This window comes from Ceratocystis lukuohia, assembly GCF_044167205.1.
Source record: "Ceratocystis lukuohia strain C4212 chromosome Unknown Supercontig3_pilon, whole genome shotgun sequence".
NCBI classification, from domain to species: domain Eukaryota; kingdom Fungi; phylum Ascomycota; class Sordariomycetes; order Microascales; family Ceratocystidaceae; genus Ceratocystis; species Ceratocystis lukuohia.
In genome coordinates, this window is record NW_027263522.1 from 2,796,481 (window position 1) to 2,823,518 (window position 27,038).

Consider the following 27,038-nt stretch of genomic DNA (forward strand, 5'->3'; position numbering starts at 1 on the left):
TTTACTTATATTTTCTTGCTCGTTGCTTGGCTTTCAGCCCATCGCCGCTGTCCAGTTCATCGAGAAGCGCCTATTGTTTTATTATCTCTGCAAAGCTTCATCGCTTTTTGGCTTCTGCACCACTATCTTCGCCATTCTCTTCTTCCAAACCAAGTTCGTTCTCCCCTCTAAACCTCTGAAATCTTCCTTTTTCATCGCTCTCTCATCACCTTTTCTTTATCTTCTTTATCTCCTCCCTCTTGTGCAGCCTTGTTTCTTTTCGCGAAGCGCGCCTCTTGTATCTCGTGTCTTTTGTCCTCCCCCCTTCTCTTTTATCTTTCCTAGCTTTAGATTGTCGCTGTGTTGCTTGTTGCTATCCAGCCTTTTGTCTCCTTATTCTTTTTCTTTCTCACAATGGCCTCTGCGACCGTGGGTTTTTTTCTCTCTTCTCTTCCTCATCCATGAGATGATGGATTTTTTCTTAGATAATTCTGTTTCTCTTCCTGATGGCCGGCTATCGTTTGCCTTTCTGCGGCAACGCGCCAGCAATCATTTCTTTTTCTCTTCCATCTTTTTTTTTTCATATTTCTTTTCTTGGTCGCGGATTCATTTCATTTCTTTTTCTCTTTCTTGCCTTCTTGACTCTCTTGGTTCTTTCTACTCACCACTTCATTTCTTGGCTCACTTTCTCTAACTTATCGTTGCTTGCCGCCCCAATTAGGCTTCTGTCTTTTTCTGTCTTGGTTCCCTATACCACCACAGCCTGTGTTTGTTGCCCCCTAGGACTATCAAATAACCCTCCTAATTTGCTTGTCCTCCCTACGAATCGCGACCGACTCGACTTTTACATACTCGTCGACCTATTGTCATTGAACTGTGCATAGTCAGTTTTTGTGGACGTCCAATCGACAAAATATTGAGGCCGTTTCAGCCATGGATAGCTACTATCGCGACTCTGGCCGCTCGCCCCATGATCGTATGAGATCGCGCGACCCTATCAGATCAAAAGAAGAGCGTGGCTCACCTGGCTATTACCGCGACAGAATGCGTTCCCCGAGTATGAATACCCTCAAGCTTGCTTCTTTGTTTCCCCTTGGTCGCAAATGACGAAAATACAGCATTTCTTTTTCCACCAACCCCAGTCAAAACCCCTGACTCGTCTTCTTCCCGCATATTTCATCACTTCTAATCATTTTTTTTTTCTTTTTTTAGTTCATGAGCGCGGGCATCGTAGAAGATCGCGCTCGCCCGGAAGTGGCGGAAGCACCGGCACCTCTGGTCTCGACAGATATGAGCCCCGAGGGGGCAGTCGTCGTGATGAATACGCCTCTCGCGACCGCTCTGACCGTGGCGACGACCGCTCATCGCGTCGTATGGTATCACCTCCAGCCAATATCGATCGCTACGTCCCAGGACAAGAACCCGCCGGTAGTGCTGGGATAACCATAAACCCTGTACCCGATCCGTCCAAACTGCCTTACCAAGTTGGCTTTTCGTACTATGGGGAATGGTGGCGCTTCAATGAGAAAATCAAGGAAGAAAAAGAGCGCATACGCACAGGACGTCGTCGTGAACCCGACCGCAATAAAAGCCCCCGCGACATAGCAGAAGAGCGCGAGCGCGAAAAGACAAGAATCCAAATGGCTTACGACAGCTACAAAGAAGAGCTTCAAGCAAAGATGGCGCGTCATTTTGTTGCCGAGCACAAGAAGGAGCAATGGTTCAAAGAACGCTATGATCCTCCTACACGTGATGAGTTCCGCGCTGCTTTGGGCGAATTCCGCCGTGGCGCATATGCTCAATGGGAACAAGACATGGACGCGGGTGTTTTTGACAGATTTTCTCTAGAAGGCATCAACAAGGGCGAACAAGGAAATGCTGTAGCTCAAGAAAAGGAAGAGGGCGAGGCTACTTCTAGTAACGAAGTCCTTGGTGTCAGTGACTTGGTACCTGTACTTGGAGCTGATATTCGCGATGAAAATCTGTATCAACCCACTCTACTCATCAAAACTATTGCCCCTCATGTCAGCCGCTCCAACCTGGAGAGCTTTTGTAAAGAGCACCTTGGTGATGGTGAAGGCGGCTTCAAGTGGCTTTCCTTGTCAGATCCTAATCCCAGCAAGCGGTACCATCGGATTGGATGGGTTATGCTTCATCCCGCTCCTGAAGTCTTGACAACCATTGACCGTGCGGATCCTCGTGACGATGATGAAGATATGGATGGCATCAAAACTTCTGCCCCTGTTCAAAGTACTGCAGAAAAAGCCCTCGAGGCCATCAATGGCAAAACAGTCAAGGATGAAGCGCGTGGCGACTTTGTTTGTCACGTTGGAGTCCATAATCCTCCCTCTAACCCGCGTAAAAAGGCACTTTGGGACTTGTTCTCTTCGCCTGATCGCATCCGCAAAGACTTGAGTCTGGTCCATCGTCTGGCTAACAAATTTGAAGAGGACTTTGGTGTTGAGTTCAGCGGTATTGCTCGCGTCCAGGAAAAGGTTCAGGATTTGCAGAATGCCGGACTCTTGAGGCCTATAATCTCTGGACGCCGTGCTCGCAAAGAGCGTGTTGTAGACATGGACGTGGAGGATGATGGCGAATTACACGATGATGATGGTGAGATTGATGACGAGGAAATGTATGATGAGGACAGCGAATCTGAGGATTTTATTGCTCAGAAAAAGGAACTCGATCTCTTGATTGAATACCTACGCCGTGTCTTCAACTTTTGCTTCTTTTGCGTATTTGAAAGTGACTCGGTTCACGAGCTTACACGCAAATGTCCTGGAGGCCATCTTCGCCGCCCTGCAAGTACCTTGACTCAGGCATCTCGAGAAGTTGCTATTGCCACAGTAACAGGCGAGCCCTTCCCAGTCAAGAAGAAGGCTGAGCCTATGGAAGAGGGTGAAGCTGAGCAGTCGGAAAGTGACAAGAAGTTCCGGTCTGCCTCATCAAAAACGGAGCAACAGCTCCTGCGTGCCTACAACTGGGTCAAGACATTTGAGGATAAGATTATGCAAATCCTCGAACCTGACTCGGTTGACATGAAAAAGCTCGGTGGTCGTCCTTTGGAAGAGGCAATGGACGAGGAGATGGCCAAGTTTGTCAAGCAAGAGGACGAACACAAATGGCGCTGCAAGATCCCAGATTGCAATAAACTATTCAAGGAAGAACATTTCTGGAAGAAACATGTGGAAAAGCGCCATACTGAGTGGTATGAATCACTCCAACACGAGGTAAGAAAGATTAACTGACCGTTGTTGAAACCCCCAAGTTTTTTCGGGTGCTTGATTTGTTTAGTTCTCGTCTCATTGCATCATGCTAACCCGCCTATCTTGCTAACAGTTTACTTTGATTAATTCATACGCCATTGATCCCTCGCACATTGCGCCATCACGCACCGATGCGAACTCCAATGGCCATTTCCCCCCGTCAAATGGGCAATCAACTGCTGGTACCCCTCGTGGCTTTAGTCTTCATAACATGTCCATAGGCGGCCCTGGCAGCCACCCCGCTTCATTTGCCATGGGTCAAGGAATGATTCCTATGGGTATGCCAGCAGGCTGGGACGGTCGTGATGGGTCTACAGGGCCTGTCCGGCGCAATGGCAACAACCGTAACAACAACTACCGGGCTGGCCCATATGACCGCCGGCAAAATGGCGGTCGGTGGGATAGCAACAACCGCAACAACAAGAGCAGCAGCGGTAGCCGCTGGGGCGATGGCGGCTCTGGTGGCTCGACTAGTGGGCCACGCGAGGCAGTTCAAGGCCGAAGCCTGAAAAGCTATGAAGACTTGGATCAAGTTGGTGGCGGCGCTGGTAGCGAGTTGAACTACTAAACAAGGTTGCATGGCCAACCATCTGCAAACCAAAAAAAAAAAGACGAAACTAAGCCTCTGTGCCACTTTCTTTTATTCTTGGTCGTTCTTCATCGTTCTTTTGTCTGTCTTGGTCTCGTTTTTTCCGGGGCCTTGGAAGAGAATAGGCCTCCTAGCGAGTCAATCCTCCTTTGCTTGTTTTGTTCTTGAGTGGTCGGCTTTTTCCAGTCTGCCTGCTTTTTTGATACTGTTGATTTTATCTTACTCTGGCTGTTTATCAAGCCCCTCTACTGCTATTTTCACTTGCCCTTTATATCATCTTCATCTTGAATTTTAATTCATTCCGCATTATTTGCCCAGGACCTAAAACCTAGAGTCGTGAAACCCCTCGAATCAAAAAATGATGCCTGTATACGTAACTTGACTATGGCGGCTACCTAGCACAAGCAAATAGTGAGTGAAAAAGTGGCCGGCGCTGACTACATCAATACATGGATAGAAAGCTGTAGTTAGCTAGACGCATTTATAGTATATTTCCTTGTATTTGGTCTTCACTTTCCCCCCCCCCCACGGTGAACCGCCTCCAGAGTGTGGCAGTGTTATTCGTTGTAGTGATGCATGCAAACCAAAGCTTTCTATAGCGGAGCGCCTACAGCTGCACCCAGGTCCCGGCCCCCCGGTTCTTGGTAAGTTTAAGTTTAGCAAGTAGTTGCCCAGTATCAATCTTGTGCTACCACGCCCCACCTACCTGTTAAGGCGTAAAACATTAATAACCTATTTAATGAGCCCTGCCTGCTAGCATAATACGACAGCGTGGGTTCCAATATCATACCCACAATTACATAGAGGACGAGGTGGTAAAGAATGAACTTGGAGCGGTAGTACTCCACAACTCCAGGTTGCCTGAGGCTAGTGATAAGAATGCAGATCTAATAAAAGACCTAAAGGAACGATTGTACGTCATGTATGAATGCATCCTGCTTTTTCTTTAGAGCATCAATACCGATGGACGTCGTCATGGTACCAATCTTCTAGCAGCAGAATTTGCCCCACTCGTACCCATATCAAGGTCAATGATGAAGGCCAACTGAGAGATGCCTCGATCGTCATTGACAAGAAGATTCTTCGTGGATATGTCGTCATGTAGAATATCAGCCTTGCACAAACAACTGTTTGTGTCCCTAGATGCATATGAGACAAGCATTCAAGAGGACAATGAGGAAACTTACTGTGTCAATTTGTCGCCCGCAAACCTGGAACATGACACAACGGTGCCTTCAAGCTTTCGCTGCGCCTATTCGAGCTGCGGGGGGCGACGAATGTCCGGGCTGCTTGTTCGCCTGGGCAATACTAGCGGGGTTTCTCTTGGAGGGGCTACTGGTGAGCTAGCGAATCTCGGTATTGGAGAAGTCTGGGCTTTTGACAGCCTCATGATGGGTTTGTTGATGACCTCATGATGGTAGTGCTGGGCTACATGAGATACACCCTTCTCTATTGCTTGCTGAAGCATGTATCCTTCTCCAATACTACCATAGGTCCTTGATTACGAGCAGTTCTCGTATTGACTCACAGAGTGAGTCTTCCAGCACGTTGTAGTACAGCTGGTTATACAACAGTCTCGAACTATAATCTCATTGCTTGCGATTTGCTCGCGTTGGGCGTTGCGGTTAGTAGTGATAGGCCTGCTGCTATTCTCCTTCACAATCGGGGGATTGGGCCCAAGATCCTCCTCATTCATAAGAAGAGACGCAACCATGAGTAGACAAACTACTAGGAGAAAGCGCCACCAGTTCCATCAACGAGCCAAAGTCGCATGGCTAACTAGCTTACAAAGGATGAATCTCCTAACGAAGCGACGTATGTCCTAGGCAGTAGAGACTTTTTTGAAGTATGCTGCAAGATCAATTCAGGCGTCTTGTCTAGCATCGCCGTCCCTATAGCTCCCCAATTCACCCACTAAAAAAAGTTTAGGCCAATGGTACGGCTTGCTTTCGCCATCATCAAAGCACGTGAAGGTAATACCAGTCTTGTGGCGCGCACGAGAGCCTTCAACGAACCTAGCGGGGTATCCCACACCCATGAAGAGAAAAGAATGGTAATCCTAGAGCATCCGTTATAATCAAAAGGTCTCATGTATGTAGCGTGGGGCGGTGGGTTCTGGGAATCTCCGAGGATGAAGCCGCAGAAGTACGGTGAACCAAAGCACCCTATCCATCATCACGATCCTGTTCACGCTCTCTGCCAGAACTTGACTTTCTATTAGCAACACTCATTAAAGCAATGCGATAGCGATAGGATAAGAACCGTAGACGAGATACCGCCAGCCTAGTATCTTCTTCATGCCTCTGGACTTGTTATCTGTCGGGGTTAAATTAACGGATGCTTGTATTTGTTTGTGTATTCGTGGTTATGTTAATATGAAGTCGAGTTAAGTACTCTTATCCCATTGTGGGTCCCGGCATACTACCATTCTATTGGTCCAAGAAAAACACCAGTAACCACCTACCAATTATTTTCAGCCAGGGAAACTACGCCAACACTTCTACCGCTATCTCTGTCTTCACGACATTTACTCAGTCAATGCGAAGCACTGTATTATATGTCTTATACCCTAACTAGGCAGCGATATCTGCCGGTGCGAGTTAGCCATTGTCATGCAAAAATTTCATTGGCATTCTTCTCCAAAATCGGCACCATTGATAAATCGATGTTTCACAGAGCCCTTTATGGCAACCTACCTCCCAACATACTAGTCAAGCCAAACAGGTTTTTCCGGTGTGAATCAATAAACATCATTCCCTTAGTCAAGCAGCTGGCTCTAATGTGATGCAAACAAGACTACTTGCAGGATCTTTGCCAACGTCTGCATATGACACACTCGTGAAATTCCTTCAACTTGTCTTTCATGGTATATAACCATCCCAAAGTACTACAGTTTTCCAGACTACCCCAAGCTATACAAGTCTCGGCTCACTCTTCCGCGATAGCCCAAGTTAGTAGGGGTTGGTAGTCAAGTATGTACTCTATAAGCATCATTAACACCTTCGCTTGTTGCACATTTCAAACTGGAGACCCCATAACCTATCTAACCATATTATCAAGACCATTGTGTGTAAAACTCCATCCATTCCTCGTTTCATCAAAAAAGGGCTTCATGTGGCAGGCATGTTATTTTGCTATCATTCCGAAAGGCAGTGTGTGTCCCTATAGAACGCATATCAACAACACATGAAAATTAGCAAACAGAGTTACAAAACTTCAAAGTCCTACTACTAGACTCTAAGTATCCACTTTTTAGCGCTTGCTTGTTTGTTTTGACATTCCTTATGTCATCCTGGTTCTCCTTGTCAGAAACTTTTCGGTGTAGACCCTAACCCCTAACCCCTTCAATGCTTCAGGCTTGGCAGATTTCTTAGTAAGGACTTTGCCCATACCATACCTACTGTGGTGGTTCAAGGAATCAATCCCGTATCAGTCCTGACTGATTAGACGGTTTTCTTCATTTTTTTTTCTCTGTTTCCTATCAAAGCCCGCCTATTCGTCTTCTTTTTCTTACACTATATTTACTAGTCATCGCGTGTGCTTTGCTTTGCATGCCATGTTCTAAGCACTAAACAGGCAAAGGTGCACGCTATGCCATCAGTAATGGACAACAGAAACCGATGGCTGCTACCTGAACAGTCTCAACAGCAAGCCAGCGAACAGCCGGTCCAGCGGTCACATCAGATTCTACGTAAGCGTAGACGAGATGACGTCGCCATACTTAATGTGCCTGATCTGCACATTGACATGAATATGCCCCAAAGCGAAGCCAAGTGTAGCCGCGTTCCACCCCTTCTCGACCTCTCTATTGCGCGCTTTGATCCCAAGACTGCCGCTTCCCCCATCTCTACCCCAACCTCAGCCGTTGCCACAACCAGCCCGATATCCGAGATAATAACGCCCTCGCTTTGGGCGGCCCGCCGAATCCTTCCCATTCCCCTGTCGAAACGAATTCGCACAACTGAAGATGCAGCCAAGAAGCAGGCTCTCCAGCTACAACAACAACAACAACAACAACAAAAACAAACGAGTGATGCTATCAAGTTGACCCCTTGCCATATATGCCATCGTCGGCCAACCAAAAAGTCAGATCTCGAAGGTTTCATGGACTGTGCCGGCTGCGGTGCTCGTGTCTGCTACATCTGCATACGTCACTGCGCCGGTTGGGCTGTTCCAGCCCTCTTACTTGACTCGGACGGGGAGGAGAGCCTAGCCTGTGTGGATGGAGACAACATGCAGAATCAATCGTTCTGTATGGAGGACGCCCCTCCTGCTTCTGCTGTTGGCGACAATAGTCACAGAACTCGCGATAACGACAGCCATGAGAATGATACATCTTGTCTGGGCACTGCTAGGCCAGAAGGTGCTGATCTAGTTTCGTTCAGAGATGGTGGGAAGGCAGCGCAACTGCAGGAACAGACACACGGATGGCTTGGCCACGGACACTGCGAGTTGGTCTGTAGCCGCTGCTGTGTAGAACGTGGAGTTGATGGGGATGTTATGTGTCTGGGTTGTCTGGCTGGATCAGGGAGCGGGGGAGTCTAAGTTTTCCCTCCCTATCTCTTTCTCGATCTTGCTCGTGTGACATGGCCTCTGTGACATGGCCTCTCCCCTCGTCGATGTCTGTTCTTCATGCGTTCTTCACGCGTTCTTCACATCTATCAGTCTATCCCTCTTTTGTTCCGTCTTTTCCCTCTGGCTCTCGTTCTTGGCCTTTGTCCTGCTTACTTGCTCTACTGTTTTTCTTTTCCTCATGATGATCAAGCCATTTCTTTTTTCTTTTGTTCTTTCCGTTCCTACATACCTCCTAAATTTCTCATGTTATCACTGTCTTCACATGTACCCTCTTGCTCCGCTGCTCCATAGCTCGTTTACTCTTTGACGTGTTTGCCCACATGCTTACGTTGTTAATTTATTCCTTTTCGTTATTTGGCATCCTTTCAGTCCCCATTCTGCCCGGCTTTTATATTAAATAGTCTCTAGCCTGGTGTTATCACAACAACAGAAGCGCCTTTGTTCTTGTTAATGTATTCGTATTTTCCGTCCCTCAATGTATCCATTGCTAGGGTTTCACGAAACCCTAAATGGCATGTGCTGGTTACACAAACAATATAATGATTTTCACATGATGGAGACAGTCCCTATGGTGAATGTTGAAACACAAGAGAGAGGTAGATTTGTTTCAAAACACCGATGCTGACATGAAGAACAATTTTACGCTGTCGTATATGCAAAAGCAGGCTTGTAGAAGAAAAAGAATACAAAAGGCATGCATCGATGATATTGAAATGCTTGTAAAAGACAAAGACGCGCATACAACAGGGAAATAAAAAGAAACATAGAAATTAGTTGTACTGCATGTACTGTGCAGTAGAGTTGAACTTGAGGTTTCCTTTGATGACCTTCTCGACTGAGCTGAGAAAATCCTTCTCAGTCGCCACGTTTCTTCTGGCACGAATGGCGAACATACCGGCTTCGGTGCATACACTGCGCAGTTCGGCACCAGTGGCATTGGGGCACAACCGTGAAATAAGCTCCCATCTAATATCGCGCTCAACCGACATGGACTTGGCGTGAATGCGGAGAATGTTGGCACGCCCCTCGAGATCAGGCAGCGAGAACTCGATCTTGCGATCGATACGGCCGGGACGCATCAAAGCTGGGTCAAGGGTTGAGGGTCTGTTGGTGGCAAACATAACCTTAATATTTCCGCGGGCATCGAAACCATCGAGCTGCGTAATCAACTCCAGCATCGTACGTTGCACTTCATTGTCACCACCAGCACCATCATCGAAACGGGCTCCACCAATGGCATCAATTTCGTCGAAGAAGATGATGCAGGCCTTCTTGGTGCGGGCCATTTCAAACAGCTCACGGACCATCCGGGCACCTTCACCAACGTATTTTTGCACTAGCTCACTGCCAATGACGCGGATGAAAGTGGCATCGGTTCTGTTGGCAACAGCGCGAGCACAAAGAGTTTTTCCGGTTCCGGGAGGGCCGTATAGAAGAGCACCCTTGGGGGGATCGATACCTAGACTAGCAAAGCGTTCGGGCGACAACAGAGGCATTTCGACGACCTCACGTAGCTTTTCAACCTGCTCTTTGCAGCCACCAACATCGCCATAGGTGACGTCGGGCTTTTCCTCAACCGTCATCATGGTTACACTGGCGTCGATTTTGGGAGGCAGCGGAAGCATAACCTGATACTTGGTGCGGTCAACACCAACGCGCATGCCTTCCTCGATATCGGTGGGACTGATTCGATCGCCGAGAGAGACAACAAACTTCGCTATTTGTTTGATATTGATAACGTATTGGGATTTGGACTCGTCGCCCTTGGGATCGGCGATGATTTTGGTGCAGCGGGCGACTTGCAGGGGTTGTTCCTCGGACATGCGTTGGCGGTCGGCTTCGATATCCCATAAATGGGGTGGTGCTAGACCAGTGTCTGATTCCTAATGGATGAGAAATGGATACAAGTTAGCATGTGAGGCCTTGTGTGTGGATGGTAGCTGGTGGTTAGTGAAGGAGGTATCATGGCGACTCACCTTGACGCCTATCATCTCGTCTACACGTGCTTGCTTTTCCTTGATCTGTTGCTCTAGTTTCTTGATAGTAGCACCATACGGGGCAGCGCCGTAGGTTTTGAGTACTTGAATATCTCTATTTTCGGGGTGGAAGACAAATAATCTTGTTAGCGGGTTTGGCCAGGACAGGATAGCGGACAGAAAGGAAACACAATAGAAGAAGATGGTGAAATTTATAGCCTCTATTGCTTATGACGGATAAGGAATAATTCTGGGCATAGCGGCATGGCGTACTCATCAGTAAGAGGGTCAATCTTCTTCTCTTCTATCTCGTCGTCGGCGAACTTTTTCTGGTACTTTTCCCAGTCTTTACCAGTAGCAGAAGGCTAGGTCGAAGCATTGTATAGTTAGTTGAGAGTGTAGACTGATGGAAGCTATGACGAGATTGTATGTAGAGAGAGAAAAGGGTGTATAGAAGGACAAAAGACACAAGCACAAATAAGGAATAACAGCCAGAGGAGCCCAATGCTTACCATGGCGACAGAAGATTCGAGGCTGCAGACTTGCGCAGCTTGATGAGAGAGATGGAGTTGGAAAACAGTAGAACAGCAACCGAAAAAGCAGAATAATTAATCAATTGGGGGCGGCCTGCTTTGGACTCTTGGTAGGTGAATATGGCGATGAAGCTGGAAAGTCAAAGGGAAAATATTTCTGTATGATTTTTTTTGTGGTGTTGATACGTGAAGTATGAAGGTGAATGAATGTCGAAGTAGACGATTGTCCAAAAGGCAAGAGTGGAAGCTTCCGTAATGCAAGCTGCCTTGGCTCTGAGAGTAGTCTAGCGCTATTGAGTTAACCCTTGTACTTGGGCAAGCTTTGACTTGACAGCTGGGGACACTTGCAAGGGGTGACAGACATGGGCGGACGAGGCTGACGACTTTCAGGGGCGGATGCTTGCTTCTCTCTTTTCTCCCCACTATTGGTGGGCTGGTGGGGGAGGGGATAGATAGTAAGGAAGGAAAGCTTCAGCAACACAGAAAAAATATAGTAACGAGGGGCTTATAGTTCCAAGTACACAGTACTTTACCCACCTTGTCCAACTTGTTTTTCAGTGCTCCCAGGGCCTTATTCGCCTGTATTTGTCCCACATGCCCACCTTGTACCTTGGTACTTCTTCTATAGTTGTGTTCATTAGCTACAAACATTTTGTCAGCCTATTAACCACCACGATTTCTTCTTCTCCTTATGACAGAAGCCTTTTGAGATACCCGCAACCAACGCAACTCCTTGATTCTGCCCTCTTTTTCTTCGCCTCTTCTTCTTCATCTTGCCTAATTAATACTTGTGCCCAACCTCTCGCTCTTACCACGTAATATCAGGAGTTCATCATGGCTACTACTGCTGCTACGCCATCTGGTGGTAACACCGCCAATGCTGCCTTCAAAGTAAGCCCTTGTCTCTGTATGATATGCTGTTGCTATGTCTATCTACATATCTATACCTGGATATAACCATTCCGAGCCGTTCAGAACAAGTCTCGTCTCAATGCTGCCCTATCCTTTCTTTGTGTCTCTATCTGCCATCTCATCACCGGTCCTGTTCTAACAGCTTCAATAGGACAAGGACAAGCCTACCGCTGTACGCTCCGCCAACATCGTCGCCGCCCGTGGTAAGTAATCAAGTTAAAGACCTCAATTTACGACAATATCCCACCAATTCTCCCCAGATCGGCAGCCTAGCAACTGGCCATTTAAGCCCTTTGGCTCGTCTCCCCATCAGTTTTGACGCGCCTACCATACCATATTAGCCACTAACCCCTTCTTCTCTCTTTTCTTCACAGCTGTTGCCGATGCCATTAGAACATCCCTGGGCCCCCGAGGCATGGACAAGATGATCCGTAGCGGAAAGGGTGAGACCATAATCACCAATGACGGAAATACCATGCTTAAGAGCATGTCAGTGTTGCATCCTACTGCCAAGATGCTGGTCAATTTATCAGCTGCTCAAGATGTTGAAGCTGGTGATGGTACCACATCGGTTGTTGTGATTTGTGGCTCTCTTCTGGGTGCTGCCGATCGCCTCCTGAGCAAAGGCATTCATCCTTCCGTTATTTCCGAGTCCTTCCAGCGCGCCGCAGCGGCGGCTGTCGCCGTCCTCCACGACATGTCACAGCCGATCAACCTATCTGATACTGCTTCTTTGCTGCAGGCTGCAAACACCTCCCTTTCTTCTAAGATTGTTTCGCAGTACTCTAATTTGCTGGGCCCTATGGCCGTCAACGCTGTCACCAAGGTCATCGACTCGAAGGATGCCGACAACGTTGACCTTAAGAACATCCGCGTCATCAAGAAGGTGGGAGGAACTATTGAGGACAGCGAACTAGTTGATGGTCTGGTTCTAAACCAACCCGTTCTCAAGAACGCTGGCGGACCCTCGAGAATAGAGAAAGCCCGTATCGGTCTTATCCAGTTCCAGCTCAGTCCCCCCAAACCTGACGTAAGTTGATGACTCTTTATCTCCCATGATGGGTTCTTGTTTGCGTCTTCTTTTTATTTCTTTTTGTTATACCAGCAGCCCTTCATCTCTACCTTAATCTTGCTTGAAGCATCACTAACACACCTTTGATGTAGATGGAAAACACTATCCAGGTTAACGACTACAGACAGATGGACAAGATTGTCAAGGAGGAGCGGTTATACCTGCTCAATCTGGTGAAGAAGATCAAGAAAGCCAAGTGCAATGTCCTGCTCATCCAAAAGTCTATCCTGCGTGATGCTGTCAATGACCTCTCACTGCATTTCCTGGCTAAGCTGGGAATCATGGCTATTAAGGAGATTGAGCGCGATGAAGTCGAGTTCATCTGCAAGTCAACTGGCTGCAAGCCTATTGCCGACATTGACTCCTTTACTGAGGACAAGCTGGGTTCTGCTGATCTGGTTGAAGAAGTTCAGGCTAACGGTGCCCGCATGGTTAAGGTGACGGGTGCTAAGGCCACGGGAAAGACGGTGTCTGTGGTTGTTCGTGGTGCCAATTCGCTGATTCTGGATGAAGTCCATCGTTCCCTCCACGATGCCCTATGTGTTGTCCGTTGCCTGGTCAAGAAGAAGGCTTTGATTGCCGGTGGCGGTGCAGCCGAGATTGAGATAGCGGCACAGCTGAACAAGCAGGCACGTGAATTGACGGGCACCGAGGCGATTTGCTGGAAGGCATTTGCCGACGCGCTTGAGGTCATTCCTACGACGCTGGCCGAGAACGCTGGTCTCAACAGCATCAAGGTTGTCACAGATCTACGTCACAGACATGAAAACGGCGAACGCAATGCTGGTGTCAGCATTAAATCAGGGGGTGTCAACACCAACATTGCCCGTGAGAATGTACTCCAGCCTCTGCTGGTTAGCACCAGTGCTATTGAGCTTGCTGCTGAGACGGTCAAAATGATTTTGCGGATAGACGACATTGCTATCAGCCGGTAAAGAAAGACGAACTACGGGCCGGGGAAGAAGTTTTGAGGGGCAAAAGAGTTAGATAAAACAAAAAAAGGATGTACAGGAAAAGAGACTTTAAAAGGAAGAGGGAAAAGTATCGTAGGGCAGTGGGGACAAACGAGGCCGACATAGAGCTTTGCTGTTTCTAGCCGGTCTCGAGGGACTGGCGATGTCGCCCACCACGAGTTTCACATGTGGACAATACGGGGGTTTTCTTTTTTGCTTATACTTTTTTTTTCCTAGGAAAACCTTTCTAGACGCCTTATATCTAACGTTAATTAGCTTTTTTCTTTTGATTTCACTCTTGCATTTTCCGTTTTTTTTTTCCTTGGGGGAGGGATTGGCTTTTTTATATTACTTGTACAGGCCCTGAGAGGAGAAGGTTTGTAGAAGCGAAAATACAGCAAAAAATGGGAGGAGGGAGAGAGTTGATTGAGATGATATATGTATACAGGGAACAACTTCACTGTGGTTGCTGGTTGTCAGGTTAGAAGAGGCAAGGAAAGACACAGAGAAGAGGTAAAGAAGAGCTAGGAAAAGAACAACAGGTACGAGAGTGTGTGGCAAGATGGAAATGAGAATGAAATAAGATTGATTCTCTGTCTGCTTTTTGCTGCCTTGTACGATGATTATGATTGACAGCAGCAATGGCAACATTCCACACACAGACGCAAATACCAAGGACAAATGGCCAGAACAAGAATATGGGAAATTGAGGGAGTAGGAAAGACACATACATGGCAAACAGAGCCTGGGAGACGGGGGACGGGAGCGAGAGAGAAAGAAAAAACGGTTTAAGTATAAAAAAACAAGGTATAGATAGATAGACAAGTACAAGCGGGTTTGAAGAAGGATGGGTGGATGGAGGACATAGACCCAAAAGAGGGGAGAAGAGAAGTGTGATAGACTAAAGAGACCAGCACAATGCAGAGAGGGGGGACAAAAAACGATAGACTCGGGAGAGAAGAATGGGGTGGAAGGGGGAGAAATAAACACTGTGGATTAGATAACAAAGGCAAGACAGAAAAGAGGCTAAGAGCTGTACGCACATAACAACGAGGGAGAAAGAAACAAACACAACGGGCCGACCCATGGCACATTATCTCATTTCATTCTCCATTTCCGAGTCTAGTTTGCGCTTCTTCTCGCCACTGTCATTGCCATCGTTTTCGTGCTTTCATTATCGATGTGGTTTGCCGCTGCCTCAAAGGAGAAAGCGCAAGCACTCGACAAACACCAAACAAGCACCTTCCAACCTTCGTTCGTGTCTGTTCATTCCTCGTCCGTAGATCCATTTGTCGATGATATTGCCTTCGTTCATGCTTCTTCATCTAGCCGCTCTCTTTCTCCTTGCTTTCTTACATTATTGCTTTTGCTTTGTTTGGTGTTGCTTCTTTCATTCTTCCTTCACTTCTGGACTGTTTTAAACGAAAAGGGTGCTGCAGGGAGAGAGGATGCGCAGGGAAACAAAAAGAGAGACTGAAAGAATTATGGAGAGCGTTCTTTCCTTCAAGATCGTTTCTTTCCATTTTCTTTTTCTTTTTACCGGCGGACCTTGTGGTCACCAGCAGGGGGCTGTAGGTGAGCTTTCTCGACTTCAACCAAGCCCACTTGTAACGCTTGACCCAGACAGAGGCGGCGAACAGACCGGCGGTGACAACCAAAACCTTCATACCCATCTTCTTGCGGTCGTCCATTTCAGGCTCAGCAGCCCAGTTCAGGAACTCGACAACATCCTTGGCCATCTGCGAGGTAGTGGCAGGGGTCTCATCCTCATACTCGACCAGGCCGTCGAACAGGACACGGGCCATGGCAATTCCGGTACCGGGGAAGTAAGGGTTGAAGTTCATGCCGGGGGCAACCTGGGCGCCAGCAGGAGGCTCGTCGGGGTAGCCAGTCAGCAGTGACCAGATGTAATCGCAGCCACCGTGACGGGCCTTGACAATCAGCGACAGATCCGGGGGCAGAGCACCACCGTTCGCAAAGCGGGCAGCTTCCTCGTTCTTGTAGGGCGCGGGCAGGTAGTCGGACAGCTTTCCGGGACGCATCTCAATGTCGCCCTGCTCGTTGGGCTCGCCAGGGTACTCGTTCTCCTCGGCCATGGCCTTGGCCTCATCGACGGTGAGCACCGTACCAACCAGAGAACGGTAGGGGATTCTGCTCAGGGAGTGGCAAGAGGCACAAACCTCTCTGTAAACCTGGAATCCACGACGAAGCCTGTCATGTGCAAGAAACAGTCAGCTTCAGAAAGCAGAAGAACAAAGTTTTGTAAACAAACGAGCACCCGGCTAGTGCTATTAGCCTAGGGGGCAGGGGTTAAAGAGATTCTTACGCCTGGTGATCAAAGGTCTTGTTCCACTTCTGGTGAACCCAGGGAAGGTGGGGAGCATGCATACTGTAGTGACATAGTTAGCCCATTGTTCAATAAGAAATCAGAAAGAAAGAAGAACCGCGCCCGTTGTTATTGCTGCTCCTCCGCTCTCGCGGGTATTTCTGTTTTTTGGGCATCTTTTTGTGACTATGAAAAGCTAGTTGTGCCTGGAAGGGCTTGGCTGGAAATTTTCAAAGATTTACGGTCGTTCGTTGTTGTAGATATTGGCCTAGAGATTTTTCGGACAGGCGGAGTGGGCGGAAGAGCCGACGAGCGAAGAGACCCCAACAGGCTCAGGAAGATCGAAAGAGCAGAATAATAGAGAAGAGCAAAGGATCAGGGAGTAACGCAGAGCATCATAGCATGATATAAGGCGAAAAAATCCCGGAAGGGCACGGAGCAAGGGCAAAAAAAACTCACCCCTCATCGGCGGGAGCCGAAGCATCGGCAGTCTCGCCATACAGATGGTAGTACCAAGCCATAGTACCGGCAGCAACACCGGTTGAGGCAATCGCAGCCATGTTTAGGCGAGCCGAGGAAGCTTCGGAGGCATTGGAGCTGTTGGAGGCGGCGCGCTGTAAGAGGAGAGCAAAGACAGACAAGGTTAGTCAAAAGAACACAGCAGGTAGATTGGGAGGGATGGAATAAGAGGATGTGTGAGGAACAAGCACGTAGATGGCCAATTGGAGATCCCTTTCCAGCCAATCAATAGTAGCAGCAGAGCGAGCCAGCTAGAGATAGTTGACAATGATGGATGGGACGCCAATAGCGTATGCATCTACATTAGCGAGCTAGTGGTATCAAGATTCCGAGGCAGGCCAATTATCCCCAGCTCAGGCTAGCAAAGCTAAGGAGGGACTTGGGACGTATTATGTTTGGTTTTATTTTTCGTGACGCCGGGTTGAGTGAGCTTGTTGTCTGCTCCAAGGTGAAGACGAGAAAGTACAAAGCCAGCCGACTCAGCTGAGGTCAGCTCAGCTCAAACAAAGCCAAGTTGGGACCCGGCCCAGCTCAGAAGCCATCAACCACCAAGCCAATGGCAACCACACAAGAACAAGTGACGAAAAGTAAAGAGGGCATGTGTATATTGTGTGCGTATATGTATGTATGTATGTACCTTGGCCACATTCACGAAGCCAGTTCTCGCCTGTGTGAATATGCGCGTCGAGCGCAGACCGGACCGAGTGAGCATTTTGGAAAAAAAAAGTCGTCGGATTCTATGTGAAGAGCAAAGAGGAAAAGAAAAAGAAAAGCAAATAAAAGGAAAGAAATTAAAAAAAGACAAAAAAAACTCCTTCAGCCCGGCGGGAGGGACGACAAAGCAGGTAGAAAATAGAGGTAGAGAGAGAGAAGGGAAGAGAACGGAGGACGGAGAAAGAGCAAAAAAAAAGTTATCGGAAGAGAAGAGAAGTCGAAGGCTTAGAGAGGCAGACAGAAACTACAGAGGTGGAGGCGACACACACAGGGCTAAATTGAGCACTCTCCAGCGCCTCATTCACCTAAACTTACAGGACAAACATACCCTACAACGGCCTTATTCCGGGGGTCATTCAGTAGGCTCACTAAAAAAGAAAGTGGGCTAGACACAAGAAAAAATTATCAAGGCCTTGTTTTATTCGCCTTCGTCGGGATCCAATGGGGGAGATATAAAAGCGGGCCCTTAAAGTAGGAGGGGCCCGATTTACCCCGATGCTCATTGGCTAATAGTCACGTGCTGCTGTCTGAATCGCTACACCATGCACCTGGTGTCAGCCGGCGGTGCGTGAGACCCGCTTTTGATGACTGTCCTTGAATGCACAGCATGCAATAGGCTGGAAGGACAAGCAAAATTACGGAACCCGAGCTAAGCAAATAAGCTGTCAAAAAATAGAGCCTCAATTTGCGAAACTAGAAAATAGAAGCAATTAAATTAAGTAAAAGATCCAAAAACTAATAAAATACAAGGCATTTGCTGCTGTAACAGCAATGTTGTCTACATCATGACCTGTATCCATGTGCATCCAAGTAGCAATGCAAAATCATAAACAAGGTCAACGCCCCTCTACAAGACGGTGTACCTTTACGGCATCATCACATTGACGTGTAACCCCAGGTCCAGCAGGAATCTCATATCAATATCATTTACGTATATATACACGTATGCGTAGGTTGTTTTCTATCGCATTTTTCCCTGTTTTTATCCTCCTACTCTTCCCTCAAGCAGAGGCCGTCGCCTTCTTAAGCTCTCTGCGTGCTTTAACAGCTCCCGCTAGGTTAGCCAGGACCGCCTCCGTATCACTCCAGCAGATGCAAGCATCCGTGATGCTCACGCCGTACTTCAGGCCTGCCTTGCCCTCGGCTGGCACTTTCTGGTTGCCCTCGTTAATGTTGCTCTCAATCATCACTCCCATGATGGCATCCTCGCCGCTCGAAATCTGCTGTGCCAGGTCCGCCGCCACAACCGGCTGATTGCGATGGTTCTTGTTTGAGTTGCCGTGGCTGCAGTCCACCATGAGTCTGTGGCTCAGGCCCGCCTTCGCCAGCGATTCCTTGGCGTCTTTAATGCTAACTGCATCGTAGTTGGTGCCGCGTTTGCCACCGCGCAGAATCACAAAACAGTCCTCGTTTCCAACAGTGCCGACAATAGCAACAACACCGGGCTTGGTGACCGACAGGAAGTGATGAGGGTGGCGCACAGCACCAATGGCATCAATGGCAACGCCTAGAGTACCGTCTGTGCCATTCTTGAAGCCGACGGGGAAGGAAAGACCCGATGCCAGCTCACGATGCAACTGAGACTCCGTAGTGCGCGCACCAATTGCGCCCACAGACAGGCAGTCTGCCAGAAACTGGGGCGAAATAGTATCAAGCATCTCACTGGCAATAGGCATTCCACGGTCCGTCAGGTCAACAAACAGCTGTCTAGACAGGCGCAGACCCTTGTTGATCTTGAAGCTGTTGTCGATATCTGGATCGTTTATCAGGCCCTTCCAGCCAACAGTGGTTCGCGGCTTCTCCAGGTACGAGCGCATGACAATCAGCAGCTCATCCTTGTACTTCTCCTTCTCCTTGAGAAGCATGTCGCAGTACTCCATCGCAGCTTTGGGGTCGTGGATCGAGCAAGGGCCAATGACCACCAATAGACGGTCGTTAGGGTCGCGGCCATTGACCACAGCAGCAACCTCTTCACGAGACGAGATCACAGTCTTTTTGGAGTTTTCGGTCTGTGGGATTTCATGCTGAAGCAGATCGGGAGGGGTGAGCGGGTTGTAACCCTTGACTGATGAGAAAGGTGCAAGGTGTCAGAGATAAAAAGCCCAGAGTAATATATAAGGACGGCGCATAGAGTAATGTGATTCTCGCTATTGGAACAACGTACTTCTCCAGTCTTCACTAGACGCAGTGTTGCCTACATTAGGATTGGGCTGGAAGTAGGCCTGTAGGACGACTCAGGTTCGAAGTTAGTTACACATGTTATACAAACTGGCAGCTCTGTCTTGTGATAGTACACGCCCAATCTCCCAGTTCACACATAACATACCATTATGAATTGAAGTAGAATGCGCCAAATAAAAGAGAAGTAGATATAAAAAGGCTCTGCAAAGTACACGATCTCTAGTTTTGGATCGTTTTGTTGCAGCTGTGTACGTATTTAATCGGTGAAAAGATTGAGCATTAGAAAAGAAGGAAATAAACTTTGTGGGGGGGCAAGAAAGAAGAAGGGAAGAACGGGGAAAGGACAAGAGGTACAAGATATGCAAGAAGGCTAAAAAGAAAAAACTCGGAAGGATGGAAAATAGATAGACAAGGTAACTTCAATAAGAAGAAAAACAGTCACTATTTGAATTATGACACACTCTTTGCAGAGCGATTGCTGTTTTTGGCATGGGCTTCTCCCACCAACTGACTCAAATTCTTCTTATGACTCCCTCTATTCCCTGCTTCTGCAGTTTCATGGGCCGAGTCTTATACATCAACATGAAGCAATGAATCATAGAAACAGCGCATTAAAGTCTAATATAAACCCAAACCCTAACGTTTGACTTGCCAATAAGATGAGTGCAACGATGGTTGCACAGGAACACTGTGTGCCATCTACACTTATTAACAAGATGGATCGCCTATACGATAACGGAGTAATAATCAACTATGGTAAGTAAAGAAATGAAGAGGTATAGGAGTCAAGAAGAAGAGACCAAGAAAAGAAGGGCAGATATGTAGTACGCAACAAAGAATATCCCAAACAAGCAGACTCGAGAAACAAAACAGACTCGACAAATGTTGATACATGAACGTTCATCCACCAGGAAAGACAAAAAGAATAGAGACCCCCAACTAGCGCCAATGTCACATAGCAAGAAAGCAAATGTCAAAACAAAAGAAAAAAGAGAACATGAACAAAACAGAACAGAACAGAGCCGGACCCTTGGTAGCCAAAACCCTCGAGAAAGACGTGATAGCGAGAAGTAACAGAAAGCAAAGTCCAAAGAAACAAAAGAAAAGGCGTAAAAGGGGATTGGAAGGAAATATACTTCGACCCCAATGTCGTTTCACTTAGTTTTTTGCGGTGTTTCTTTTTTTTCATTCGTCCTCTTATGCCTCAACAGAGACTGCTGGTGTTACTTCTGGTTGAAAAGAGGTCGTTGCGGTGGGTCCGGGCGTTGCTGCTGAGGCTGGCTCGACCTCTGCCCCCATTTGCGCTGCCATCTCACCACCCGCTTCGTTTTCGGCCCAAGACCCCCAGAGTCCGCGCTTGCCACGAATCTTGATGGCCGCGCCCAGCTCAGGTCCCTGCTCCACCTTGATGGCATCCTTGGTGGCAAGCACCAAGCACTCAAAGAACATCTTGGTGGCATCGGCCTTGGATGTGCGACCTTCGGGGAGTAGGTCCTGGAAAACTACAGCACTCTCCTTGCGTTTCTCGGCATCGTGTTCGGCATCAGGGCCAAAAATTTCGCGGAGGATGTGAACGGCATGTTGTGTACCAATTGAAACGGGTCCACTCTCAGCAGGGTGCACAAGGGGTGCAACGGTCTCGTCAAATGCGGGGCCACCCATGGATATCTCTTCCCGCTCGAGTGTGACATCGTCGAGGTTTTGCTCCTCAGCAGCAAGCTCAACAACAGTTTCCTCGACAACAGCAGTCTCCTCGGCAACAGGGGCAATGCTCATGCCAAATTCTTCCTCTTCACCAAACTCTAGACGAGGAGACTTGACGTTCTCGGCCTCTGTTTCACTTTCCACATTCTCGCGTTTGCGCTTCATTTCCACTGGAACACGAACGGCAGACATTGAGAGAAGACCTCTAAGCGCAGGCGACCAGGCAGAGGTGCGCTTTCCATGTAGAATACTACCAGAGAAGTAGCCAGTCTTTTGGAGCTCAATCAGAGATGCAAGGTGAGAATCTCGGGGCACAAAGGCCTGGGAACGCAGAATATTGTCGTGGTGGGCTTGCTGTTCCTTGATATGAGCACTAGAAAGCATTGTTTCCTCGTCGGGTAGAATAAGCTTGGGCTTTTTGACTCTGGCGGCAGGACGGCGAACGACAACCGATTCTTGTTCTTCTTCGGGCTCATAAAAGTCTGTTTGTTGGTGGCGGGTATATTCCTCTTCTACCTCCTTGGCAAAATCTTCGTCAATGTCGGAGAGGGGGGACTCGGAGATACGCTCGCGACCAAGTTGGGCCATGGAGGTGCCAGCAGGCACAACTGATGGATCTTCACCGATATTGAACTGGAAGTCATCATCCCTCATGTGAATATCGCCCTCATCATCGGCAATTCGCACAGTGTCGTCACCTAGATCCAAAGCGAGAGAGGGCTCGCGGCCCATGTCTAGAGGCTCTTTCCCGCCACGCGCGTCGTCGAGAACACTGAAAATATCGTCTTCAACAGAGCGTGCGAGAGGAGCGTCACGGCCCAGCTCCATGGTCTGGTTGAACTTGCTGGGACGTTCATCAATATCCATGCCGAAATCAAGATCGAGTTGGATATCGTCGAGCGGTGCGAGGGCGAGTTCTTCATCGAGGGTATCGCTGATGTCTAGAAACTGACTATTGCTGTAGTCTTCCTGGAGGTTGATATCGCGATTGCTAACGCGACCTTTGCGTCCCAAAGCGGCACCAGTGGCATTGGGGTCTTCCATTTGTGAAAGTAACCATCCGGCGTCGGGCGGGGGAGGCAACTCGAGGCTGTCGTACTGGGTAATTTTGTCGGGTAGCATAAGAGCTTCGCGGGTTGGAGCATGCAGGTTGGTAGTGAGGTCATTGTTACCACTCGAGCGGAAGGCCTAGGGAGCCGTAGCAAGATTAGAATATTAGACAAGTGGCTTGGGTTGGAAGACAGGAATAGACGCACCATTTTAATTTTGACCAAAGCTTCGTTACAATCATCCAACAGATAGCGCGCCTTGCGACTGTATATACGGACAACACCAAGCAACAGTTGACCACTTAGTCGCAAGGCCATGGGAGCCTGTGACGGCGTGATGATGGCTTCAATACTCTCACCAAGATCCGATTGGAGAATGTGTGTTTTGGAGAGCTTGCGCTCGAGGTTGGCAGAAAGCCAGACCCGGGCCAGAGGACCACTCTTCTGGAGTAGCGTCTCGGAGTAAAACATCGTGTATAGGCAGGATTCGATTCAGGTAGAAATGGGGGAAGCACGCTGACGGGAGTGGGAGGGTATATGATAAGATGAGGGTATACAAGAAAGTAGCGTAGCTACAGCACCACCAGCAAGGGCGAGTGGCGACGATATAAGAAACCTAGATGTAAATGGATATAGAACAGAAGCAAAGATGTGCCCTGGTGTCAAGTCGACGAAGAGAAGCCTGTGAGGCAGGAACGTGATAAAATGCGCGCAATGGGAGAGCAAGGGTGTGATGCAAACGCGATAAAAAGGGCAAGAAACGACCAGTGCAATTTATTTTCTTTGCGTGTACTTGCACCGGAGGCTGACAAGACGCGTTGCGATAGCGCCTAGTAGCACTGTAGGGCGGCGTAGTTTTAGCAGGCCTAATAGAGCCCAAGCAATAGAAGAGAGCGAGAGAAATGCGCCAGACGCCTAACAATATCAAGCAAGAGGCAATTGAACACGCTGATAATTAACAATAAGCCACATAAATGGAGCAAAATATGAAGATTTGCGACAGCGAAGGAAAAGAAAAAAACACGAGAGAAGGACTGAAAATTGTGACTGCACCAGCTCAGTCTGCCAAAAGGGGTGAGGATATGATGTGATGGTGAAAGAGGGGAAAATACCGAGGGAAGAAAAGAAGCTCAGTAACCGTTGCTATAACGAAAAAAAAGAAAGGGTCGCTGAGAAACGCGGTAGGCAACAGGCAGGCGAGAAGAAAAGTGCTGGGATCAGGCGCCACACTTTTCTTTTTGTCCACTTAATAGAGGTGGCTGGGAAGGAGACTCTACTAAGAACAGCTTTGACGCGTCGAGTGCACGACACGTGCCCCTCGTCCTTCGTCGAGGTCGTCCGTGGCTAGGATTAAATGGGGCTACGGGTAAATAAAGGGTAAGACCCGGTAAATCACCGGATGGTTTGGATTTAAACGAATGAGCCGCAGTCCTTGGCCTCAGCGCGAATGTGGGGTTGACAGTACCGTACTCTATGCCTGTAAACGTTTACAGCACAGTCAGCATTGTGAGAGAAAGTATATCTGGACCTGATATTGGGGTGAATCCTGCTGTTTGGAGGAGATAAGTAGAGAGATGTGGAAAGGGTGAAGAAGGTTTGTTTGGGATAGAGCCAAAGATGGGTTTGTATCAAACAGGCGAGCTAGACTCTTTGATTTTAGTTCATAGGCTCCTCTTCACCACAGCCTACGCGTTCTTTTGTTGAGGTTGTTGCCGCTTGTTAGATAAGATAGCTAAAAAAAAATACGCAAGTTATTGTTTATTAGCTAATTCATAGCCGCAGGCCACGTCCTCTCTTTTTTCTACCACCCGTCCAATCTACTTTGCTGCTGCGCTGCCCTGAAGCTTTGTCGCTGTATCCCCTTGTGGTTTGCTTAGACTTGGCTCGGCTTAGATGAGCCATTACCTTGCCTAGGCTGGGCTTCATAGCTTCTTGATACGCATGTAAAAAAGCTTGACTTGGCTTTGTTGCAACACTGCGTCGGGAATCCTTTGCTGTGCTCACAGTCCATTGATTAATTCTTTTTATTAATTCTCCTTCTTTCTTAGCTAAGTCGTGATATTTGGTTTGTCCCTCTGTGCTTGCTCTCCCCCTTGATATTTGAGATCTCCTTTTCTTGTCTTCATCTTCCCTGTTTCTTGGGTTGTTGTTATTCTCACCTCTTTTTCATTCGCCCCAGCTTCGTCCTTCGTCCTGTCAACTGCTCCCTGTCTTTATTCCTCTTCCTTCATATCCGTTCGATTTAAAGGCCACAGCTTCATCGCCACTTTATATCAAATCCTACATAATTCAAGCTTTCTTTTTGTTTTTTCTCCCTATTCCTTTTCTCTTTCTTCCCCTAGACACTGCGCTGTCATTATAGAGCTATCTGTTACGCACACGGCCCCATTTGCCTCTATTGGATTGGGCACTTGATCGGCATCCTGCCTATTACCAACATAGTCAAACATTTCTTTATATTGTTGTGGCCTCCACCGCTCTGTTTCTCTGTTGTCTTTCTCCTTTTCGCCCTCGTCCTATACGATTTCATGTCCATCCGTTTCTGATGCCAAATCTTCCGCCTGCCATGAACATGTCGTCATGGGGTAGTCGTGGGGCTGGCCCTAGTGACTCCCTTCTCCCGACGATCTCAAGCCCTGGCATCCCGCCTCCAGCCGCCGATTCATCAGATTCACGGCGTTCAAGGCCGTTCCGGCACATTCGCACCACATCCTCACAAACAAGGGCAAGTCTAGCCTCCTAGCAGACTGCGTGGCTATCTCTCATTTCTCCCTCCAACCCACGGTGCAGGATAAATTGGCTAACACTGTCTCGCGCGTCTTGCTATATAGTCTGTTGCTCAACAATACTCGGCCATGACCCCCGCTGAAGCTGCGCATCAGCTCAGTACGTCCTTGACACATGGTCTTTCCACAAATGATGCCCTTAAACGCCTGACCGAATATGGCCCGAACGAGATCCCCCATGAAGAACCGGAACCTATTTGGCTACGCTTTCTGAAGCAGTTCCAAGAGCCCCTTATTCTCCTACTTCTTGTATCTGCTGCTGCCTCTCTACTATTGGGAAATACTGATGATGCATTGAGCATTGCCATTGCTGTCACCATTGTCATCAGTGTTGGCTTTGTGCAAGAGTATCGTTCAGAAAAGTCAATTGAGGCTCTCAACCACCTTGTCCCCAACCATGCCCACCTCATTCGCTCCGGCCCGAATCCTTCTCATAAATCCTCTGCTACTGCCACCTGGCCGCCTCTTGAACCTGGTCCCGACGAAAATGGCGAAAAGATCACCACCCCTGGAGAAGAGATCCTTGAAGCCACCTCTACCAAGGTCATGGCCTCCCAACTCGTTCCTGGAGACCTGGTCTTGTTTACAACTGGCGATCGCATTCCTGCCGATGTTCGTGTAACCAAAGCCTCTGATTTGACCATTGACGCTTCCAACTTGACTGGCGAGACTGAGCCTGTGCGTATTGTCGCAGAGGCTAAAGTCCCTAACAAGCTGCTTCATACAAACAATCTTGTTCCGCCGTCTAGTCCATCTAGTGCCCATGACGAAGGCGAAGGCTCCAATATTGCCTACATGGGAACACTAGTCAAGTCTGGCTATGGTCAAGGCATTGTTTTTGCTACCGGTGGGGCTACTAATTTTGGTGCTGTCGCGACCAGTGTATCTGGCACTGAGAGCCCCCGCTCACCTTTGCAACTCTCTATGGATGACCTTGGCTCACAGCTAAGTAAGGTCTCGTTTGTCATCATTGGCTTGATTTCGTTTGTCGGCTGGTTGCAAGGGAAGAATCTTCTAGACATCTTCACTATCTCCATTTCACTTGCCGTTGCAGCTATTCCGGAAGGTCTTCCCATCATTGTTACTGTCACGCTAGCCCTGGGTGTTCATCGCATGGCCCGCCACAATGCAATTGTCCGTCGCATGCCCAAGGTTGAAACTTTAGGGTCTGTCAACGTAGTGTGCACGGATAAAACGGGTACTCTTACTACAAATCATATGACCGCCACTCGTGTGTGGTTTTTCGGAGCCGCCAATGCGATTAATGTCGACAAAGAAGTGGACAGCACCGAGGTTCAGCCCGATAATGCTACCCTGCGCCTCATCCGTATTGGAACAGTTGCCAACAATGCCCGTCTTGCCCGTCAATTTGCTGAAGGCGGAGACAATGCTAATCGCGCTCGTGCTGTCCTCTCATCGACCGATGACGAAAAGCACATCAGCACATTGACCCGGTGGGTTGGCTTGCCTACTGATGTTGCCATGATGGACCTGATGGATCGCTTCAAAGAGTTAGATGCCCGTGATACGCTCGGCCCTCCGGTTGCTGAGATGCCGTTTAGCTCTAGCCGTAAATGGATGGGTGTTATTATGGGTGATCAGCACAACGACAAGGAGTTTGCCTACATGAAGGGTTCTATCGACAAAGTTCTCGAAGCTTGCGATACTTATTTTGATAGTGAATGCCGTCAGGTACCTTTTGATGCTCAAACGCGCCAGCAGGCTATGGAAGCGGCAGATGCCATGGCCTCTCAGGGTCTTCGTGTTCTTGCTTTTGCCAGTGGCCCTGTCCCCGAACCTTTCGTGGATCTAGAAGCCGCAGCGGAACTCCTCTTGGCAATGGGCCTTCATCATCTGGCTACGACAATGCCTATAAAGAGTTGACATTTGCTGGCTTGGTC

The 27,038-nt window shown here is 48.3% G+C and overlaps 8 protein-coding genes across 8 annotated transcripts; 4 read left to right on the forward strand and 4 right to left on the reverse strand.

Moving 5' to 3' along the window:
- Positions 1–912: 912 nt before the first annotated feature.
- HOO65_030708 (arsenite resistance protein Ars2) lies at positions 913–3,816 on the forward strand (the record flags this gene model as incomplete). Its single annotated transcript, XM_071001859.1, has 3 exons — positions 913–1,036; positions 1,192–3,212; positions 3,322–3,816. The coding sequence occupies 3 exons, from the start codon at positions 913–915 to the stop codon at positions 3,814–3,816; spliced, it is 2,640 nt and encodes an 879-aa protein (XP_070860387.1).
- Positions 3,817–7,428: 3,612 nt separating this feature from the next.
- On the forward strand, positions 7,429–8,382 carry HOO65_030709 (uncharacterized protein; the record flags this gene model as incomplete). Its single annotated transcript, XM_071000478.1, has 1 exon — positions 7,429–8,382. One exon carries the CDS (start codon positions 7,429–7,431, stop codon positions 8,380–8,382), a length of 954 nt encoding a protein of 317 aa, XP_070860388.1.
- Positions 8,383–9,182: 800 nt separating this feature from the next.
- Positions 9,183–10,903, reverse strand: HOO65_030710 (26S protease regulatory subunit 7; the record flags this gene model as incomplete). Its single annotated transcript, XM_071002089.1, has 4 exons — positions 9,183–10,295; positions 10,389–10,530; positions 10,662–10,753; positions 10,901–10,903. 4 exons carry the CDS (start codon positions 10,901–10,903, stop codon positions 9,183–9,185), a joined length of 1,350 nt encoding a protein of 449 aa, XP_070860389.1.
- An 852-nt stretch (positions 10,904–11,755) lies between these two features.
- Positions 11,756–13,840, forward strand: HOO65_030711 (T-complex protein 1 subunit delta; the record flags this gene model as incomplete). Its single annotated transcript, XM_071001992.1, has 4 exons — positions 11,756–11,812; positions 11,985–12,036; positions 12,175–12,863; positions 13,016–13,840. The coding sequence occupies 4 exons, from the start codon at positions 11,756–11,758 to the stop codon at positions 13,838–13,840; spliced, it is 1,623 nt and encodes a 540-aa protein (XP_070860390.1).
- A 1,111-nt stretch (positions 13,841–14,951) lies between these two features.
- Positions 14,952–17,415, reverse strand: HOO65_030712 (cytochrome c1; the record flags this gene model as incomplete). The annotated part of the gene is made up of 5 exons (XM_071001927.1): positions 14,952–15,003; positions 15,407–16,069; positions 16,185–16,247; positions 16,644–16,798; positions 17,341–17,415. 5 exons carry the CDS (start codon positions 17,413–17,415, stop codon positions 14,952–14,954), a joined length of 1,008 nt encoding a protein of 335 aa, XP_070860391.1.
- Positions 17,416–18,418: 1,003 nt separating this feature from the next.
- On the reverse strand, positions 18,419–19,746 carry HOO65_030713 (DAHP synthase; the record flags this gene model as incomplete). The annotated part of the gene is made up of 3 exons (XM_071002219.1): positions 18,419–19,482; positions 19,582–19,639; positions 19,744–19,746. 3 exons carry the CDS (start codon positions 19,744–19,746, stop codon positions 18,419–18,421), a joined length of 1,125 nt encoding a protein of 374 aa, XP_070860392.1.
- A 1,049-nt stretch (positions 19,747–20,795) lies between these two features.
- HOO65_030714 (Cohesin subunit rad21) lies at positions 20,796–22,822 on the reverse strand (the record flags this gene model as incomplete). The annotated part of the gene is made up of 2 exons (XM_071002007.1): positions 20,796–22,490; positions 22,559–22,822. 2 exons carry the CDS (start codon positions 22,820–22,822, stop codon positions 20,796–20,798), a joined length of 1,959 nt encoding a protein of 652 aa, XP_070860393.1.
- A 2,384-nt stretch (positions 22,823–25,206) lies between these two features.
- HOO65_030715 (Calcium-transporting P-type ATPase) lies at positions 25,207–27,021 on the forward strand (the record flags this gene model as incomplete). The annotated part of the gene is made up of 1 exon (XM_071000479.1): positions 25,207–27,021. One exon carries the CDS (start codon positions 25,207–25,209, stop codon positions 27,019–27,021), a length of 1,815 nt encoding a protein of 604 aa, XP_070860394.1.
- Between the last annotated feature and the right edge of the window lie 17 nt (positions 27,022–27,038).